This window comes from Tupaia chinensis, unplaced genomic scaffold (genome assembly GCF_000334495.1).
Source record: "Tupaia chinensis unplaced genomic scaffold, TupChi_1.0 Scaffold000335_1, whole genome shotgun sequence".
In the NCBI taxonomy this organism is placed as follows: Eukaryota; Metazoa; Chordata; class Mammalia; order Scandentia; family Tupaiidae; genus Tupaia; species Tupaia belangeri.
Genome location: NW_006159829.1, coordinates 1136226 through 1142693, shown reverse-complemented (window position 1 = coordinate 1142693; position 6468 = coordinate 1136226). Strand labels below are relative to the sequence as shown.

Here is a 6468-nt window from a genome sequence, read left to right as displayed (position 1 = left end):
AGCCGCTGCCGGAGGGTGGGCAGCAGGAGGTCGATGGGGCCGGCGGGGAGGGCGGCCTGAGCCTTCCTGGTGGCCAGCCAGAGCAGACAGACTCCATTGTCCTGCCGAGGAGGAGCATCCAGTGTCCTCCCACGGGCTCCGTAGGGTATGGCCATGTCCTCTTCCCTGGACCAGCCCCTCCCCTGAGGCCTGGTTTTCCAAAACTTCTGGGGATAGGGACGTGGCCTCCGAGACCCAGTTGTGCTGACATTCGGAGGTCTCCAAAGTGCCGCCATGTTGAGCACCATTGACTCCACTGTGCCCCTCTGAACTGCCAACTGGGGCTTTCCTGGTGGTTGGTCCCCATGAGGAAGGGGGGCTAAGGAGAGAGTGTGACCTTGTCCAAGGTCATGTGCCACCTCAGGACCATGTGACACCTTAAGGCTCAGTCCTGTGCCCTCCACTATCTACCTGGGTGGGTCTCAGTCCCCCAGGACTGGTGTCATGGTGGTGACAGTGGTGACTGATGGTGGTTGTGTGGTGATGATCATGTGATGACATGGTTTTGATGGTGGAGACAGTGATGGTGGTGGTGGTGATGACAGTGGTGATAATGGTGAGGGGGTGGTGATACTGATGGTGGTGGTGATGGTGAACATAGTGGCAGGGGGGATGGTGGTGGTGATGACGGTGATAGTGTTGATGGTGATCTAGTGGTGATGGTGATAGTGGGGATGGTGATGGTGGTGATAGTGATCATAGTGGCAGTGGTGATGGTGGTGATTCTGTGGTGACAGTGATGTGGTGGTGGTGATGTGATTTTGGTAGTAGTAGTGGTGATTATTATGATGGTGGTGATGATGGTGATAGTGCTAGTGGTGATGGGGTGAGATCCTGATGATGGTGGTGACACTGATGATGGTGACAGTGTTGGTGATGATGGTGTTGGTGGTGATGGTGATAGTGACAATGGAGGTGGTGATAGTGATGGTGGTGGTGAGAGCGATGATGGCAGTAGTGGTGGTGGTAGTGGTGATGGTGGTGGTGGAGGTGATGGTGATATTGATGATTATGGTGGTGATGGTGTTATTCGTTGAGGATGGTGATTAAGAGTGATGCTGGCAGTAGTGGTGGGGGTGATGGTGGCAGTAGTGATGGTAATGGCAATGGTGGTATTTGTGGTGATAATGGTGATGGAGGGGAAAGTGATGCTGGCAGTAGTGGTGGGGGTGATGGTGATAGTGATGGTGATGGTGGTGATGATGGTGATAGAGCTAGTGGTGATGGGGTGAGATCCTGATGATGGTGGTGATGGTGTTATTCGATGAGGATGGTGATTAAGAGTGATGCTGGCAGTAGTGGTGGGGGTGATGGTGATAGTGATGGTGATGGTGGTGATGATGGTGATAGAGCTAGTGGTGATGGGGTGAGATCCTGATGATGGTGGTGATGGTGTTATTCGATGAGGATGGTGATTAAGAGTGATGCTGGCAGTAGTGGTGGGGGTGATGGTGATAGTGATGGTGATGGTGGTGATGATGGTGATAGAGCTAGTGGTGATGGGGTGAGATCCTGATGATGGTGGTGATGGTGTTATTCGATGAGGATGGTGATTAAGAGTGATGCTGGCAGTAGTGGTGGGGGTGATGGTGATAGTGATGGTGATGGTGGTGATGATGGTGATAGAGCTAGTGGTGATGGGGTGAGATCCTGATGATGGTGGTGATGGTGTTATTCGATGAGGATGGTGATTAAGAGTGATGCTGGCAGTAGTGGTGGGGGTGATGGTGATAGTGATGGTGATGGTGGTGATGATGGTGATAGAGCTAGTGGTGATGGGGTGAGATCCTGATGATGGTGGTGATGGTGTTATTCGATGAGGATGGTGATTAAGAGTGATGCTGGCAGTAGTGGTGGGGGTGATGGTGATAGTGATGGTGATGGTGGTGATGATGGTGATAGAGCTAGTGGTGATGGGGTGAGATCCTGATGATGGTGGTGATGGTGTTATTCGATGAGGATGGTGATTAAGAGTGATGCTGGCAGTAGTGGTGGGGGTGATGGTGATAGTGATGGTGATGGTGGTGATGATGGTGATAGAGCTAGTGGTGATGGGGTGAGATCCTGATGATGGTGGTGATGGTGTTATTCGATGAGGATGGTGATTAAGAGTGATGCTGGCAGTAGTGGTGGGGGTGATGGTGATAGTGATGGTGATGGTGGTGATGATGGTGATAGAGCTAGTGGTGATGGGGTGAGATCCTGATGATGGTGGTGATGGTGTTATTCGATGAGGATGGTGATTAAGAGTGATGCTGGCAGTAGTGGTGGGGGTGATGGTGATAGTGATGGTGATGGTGGTGATGATGGTGATAGAGCTAGTGGTGATGGGGTGAGATCCTGATGATGGTGGTGATGGTGTTATTCGATGAGGATGGTGATTAAGAGTGATGCTGGCAGTAGTGGTGGGGGTGATGGTGATAGTGATGGTGATGGTGGTGATGATGGTGATAGAGCTAGTGGTGATGGGGTGAGATCCTGATGATGGTGGTGATGGTGTTATTCGATGAGGATGGTGATTAAGAGTGATGCTGGCAGTAGTGGTGGGGGTGATGGTGATAGTGATGGTGATGGTGGTGATGATGGTGATAGAGCTAGTGGTGATGGGGTGAGATCCTGATGATGGTGGTGATGGTGTTATTCGATGAGGATGGTGATTAAGAGTGATGCTGGCAGTAGTGGTGGGGGTGATGGTGATAGTGATGGTGATGGTGGTGATGATGGTGATAGAGCTAGTGGTGATGGGGTGAGATCCTGATGATGGTGGTGATGGTGTTATTCGATGAGGATGGTGATTAAGAGTGATGCTGGCAGTAGTGGTGGGGGTGATGGTGATAGTGATGGTGATGGTGGTGATGATGGTGATAGAGCTAGTGGTGATGGGGTGAGATCCTGATGATGGTGGTGATGGTGTTATTCGATGAGGATGGTGATTAAGAGTGATGCTGGCAGTAGTGGTGGGGGTGATGGTGATAGTGATGGTGATGGTGGTGATGATGGTGATAGAGCTAGTGGTGATGGGGTGAGATCCTGATGATGGTGGTGATGGTGTTATTCGATGAGGATGGTGATTAAGAGTGATGCTGGCAGTAGTGGTGGGGGTGATGGTGATAGTGATGGTGATGGTGGTGATGATGGTGATAGAGCTAGTGGTGATGGGGTGAGATCCTGATGATGGTGGTGATGGTGTTATTCGATGAGGATGGTGATTAAGAGTGATGCTGGCAGTAGTGGTGGGGGTGATGGTGATAGTGATGGTGATGGTGGTGATGATGGTGATAGAGCTAGTGGTGATGGGGTGAGATCCTGATGATGGTGGTGATGGTGTTATTCGATGAGGATGGTGATTAAGAGTGATGCTGGCAGTAGTGGTGGGGGTGATGGTGATAGTGATGGTGATGGTGGTGATGATGGTGATAGAGCTAGTGGTGATGGGGTGAGATCCTGATGATGGTGGTGATGGTGTTATTCGATGAGGATGGTGATTAAGAGTGATGCTGGCAGTAGTGGTGGGGGTGATGGTGATAGTGATGGTGATGGTGGTGATGATGGTGATAGAGCTAGTGGTGATGGGGTGAGATCCTGATGATGGTGGTGATGGTGTTATTCGATGAGGATGGTGATTAAGAGTGATGCTGGCAGTAGTGGTGGGGGTGATGGTGATAGTGATGGTGATGGTGGTGATGATGGTGATAGAGCTAGTGGTGATGGGGTGAGATCCTGATGATGGTGGTGATGGTGTTATTCGATGAGGATGGTGATTAAGAGTGATGCTGGCAGTAGTGGTGGGGGTGATGGTGATAGTGATGGTGATGGTGGTGATGATGGTGATAGAGCTAGTGGTGATGGGGTGAGATCCTGATGATGGTGGTGATGGTGTTATTCGATGAGGATGGTGATTAAGAGTGATGCTGGCAGTAGTGGTGGGGGTGATGGTGATAGTGATGGTGATGGTGGTGATGATGGTGATAGAGCTAGTGGTGATGGGGTGAGATCCTGATGATGGTGGTGATGGTGTTATTCGATGAGGATGGTGATTAAGAGTGATGCTGGCAGTAGTGGTGGGGGTGATGGTGATAGTGATGGTGATGGTGGTGATGATGGTGATAGAGCTAGTGGTGATGGGGTGAGATCCTGATGATGGTGGTGATGGTGTTATTCGATGAGGATGGTGATTAAGAGTGATGCTGGCAGTAGTGGTGGGGGTGATGGTGGCAGTGATGGAGGGAGTGACTGCAGAGGCAGGTGAGGCCCTGGTCTTGCCCAGACCACACAACCTCAGTCCTCACAGACGAGGCCCTGTGCAGTGCCGACCTCAGGGCCCTCCCTCTCCCACAGGTACATCCGCTCGGAGCGGTCCGTCATCCTCATCAACTTCTGCTTGTCCATCATCTCCTCCAACGCACTCATCCTCATCGGGCAGACCCAGACCCGCAACAAGGTATGCCCCCTTGCACCCAGCCCTCGCAGTCTCAGCATCCTTAGGGGTGAGGGTGGACCCCAGCAGTGGGTTCCCAGGAAGCTCAGTCCTGAGGTGTGGAGCAAGAGGATGCCCTGAGCCATCCTGGCTGCAGCAGCCCACAGGGGACTAGTCCGCTGAGGGGCAGCTTGTGTCCCAGAGTTTCTGGCTGGATTCCCCTCTGAGACCAGCATCCGCCCAGCTCTCCAGCAGGGCTGGGACCCAGACTGCCCTCGCTGCCTCAGGTGGGCGGCAGCGCCCTGAGGCAGTGTGGCTCTCCCGTGACAGAGCCGTTTGCCAGCCTTGAACCTGCCAGGCCAGGGCTCAGCCCTCGGCTTGCTCTAGGACCCCCATCCCTGCTCCCCACCCGTGGTCCCCATGCCTGTCCCACGCCTTTGGGACTGGCTGTGTGTCCGTGAGTGTAGTGTGCCCTCTCTGGGCTTGAGCCCAGGCTAGGAGTGTGCTGGGCCAACAGAATGGGAGGCTGAGATGGTCGGGTGGGGGGAGTCTGTCCCTGGCCGTCTAGATGGGGTCACACAAGCACCCACCAGGGCCTGAGACTGCAGCAGCCCATCTGGGACAGGGACCAGTGGCCCCTGGCTGCCGCTGCCCGAGGTCCTGGCCAGGAGCCCACCTGCCCACCGCCCCTGCAGGTGGTGTGCACACTGGTGGCTGCCTTCCTGCACTTCTTCTTCCTGTCCTCCTTCTGCTGGGTGCTCACCGAGGCCTGGCAGTCCTACATGGCCGTGACGGGCCGCCTCCGAAACCGCCTCATCCGCAAGCGCTTCCTCTGCCTGGGCTGGGGTGAGCTGTCTCCGTGCCCAGGCCCAGCAGGGCCCACCCGCTGCCCTGGTCTGGCTACCGGGCCTGCCCCTCACAGCCCTGCTCCCCTCGGGCTCTGGGAGGGTGGGTACGGCCTGAGTGGGGTCGGCCCGAGAAGGGGGAGGACAACCTTATTAGGAGGGAGGACAGCCCGAGTAGGAAGAGGACGGCCCGAGTAGGGGGAGGACGGCCCGAGTAGGGGGAGGTCGGCCCGAGTAGGGGGAGGTCGGCCCGAGTAGGGGGAGGACAATCTGAAAAGGAGAGAGGACAGTCTGAGGAGGACAGCCTGACAGCGCTGGAGACCACTGTCCTCAGAACCGACTCCTTGTTATCTGAGAGGCGTTTGGAACCTACCACCTCCCGTCAGGGCCGCAGGCCCTGGCTGCTGTGCCCCTCCTGCACAGCTCCTCCCCACACAGCGGCACCTGCTCTGCCCAGCAGGGGCGGGGCGGAGGGCGACGTCTCTCCTTCTGTCCTCTTCCAGGGCTCCCTGCATTGGTCGTGGCCATATCTGTGGGATTCACCAAGGCCAAGGGTTACAGCACCGTGAACTAGTGAGTCAGGGGCGGGCATGGGGTCCCCGAGGGCTGCCACCAAGGTGGGAGGGCCACGCTCTCTGCCCCATCTGGCTGTCTCCCAAGCTTAGGGAGAGGGGCCGGGGCTGAGGCCCAACTCCTGGCAGTCCTTGGCTGCGACGGCAACAGTGAGCAGGACATTGAGAGAAACAGGGTTTGGGGCCCACAGAACCCCCACCTTGCCAGGGCCTTGGACTCTCTGAGCCCCAGTGCCTGCACCTGCATCGTGGCGAGCCCACCCTGTCACAGCAGCAGGGAGCTGAAACGTACCCCACAAAGCAGGCCCTTAGGCTTACCTCTAGGGTGCAGTAGGGGCCCCTTTCGCAGATCCAGTCATGAGGCCCTAAAGGATCAGCAGGCCAGATCCTGGGGGCCTGAGGTCCCCATCAGGAAGCTCGCAGGCAGTGTGGTCCCTGGGCTGGGGAGGAGCTTGGGCTTGGTTGGGGCAGGGGAGTGGGGGCAGGGAAGAGAGACTGAGGCCTGGAGGGGTGGCCGTGGCTTCAGGGATGGGAAAGAGGGGGGAGCAAAAGGCAGGAGGGGGCGAGAGTGTGGGGGCTGGAACCCCGGGGGAAC

At 55.8% G+C, this 6468-nt stretch overlaps 1 protein-coding gene across 1 annotated transcript in view; it reads left to right on the top strand.

The window, feature by feature from the left end:
- The window catches only part of ADGRB1 (adhesion G protein-coupled receptor B1), a 99805-nt gene that overhangs the window by 77105 nt on the left and 16232 nt on the right, over positions 1-6468 (top strand). Inside the window, 3 exon segments of the mRNA XM_027773277.1 lie at positions 4378-4480; positions 5152-5302; positions 5805-5874. Of these exon segments, the coding sequence (XP_027629078.1) occupies positions 4378-4480; positions 5152-5302; positions 5805-5874 (324 nt within the window).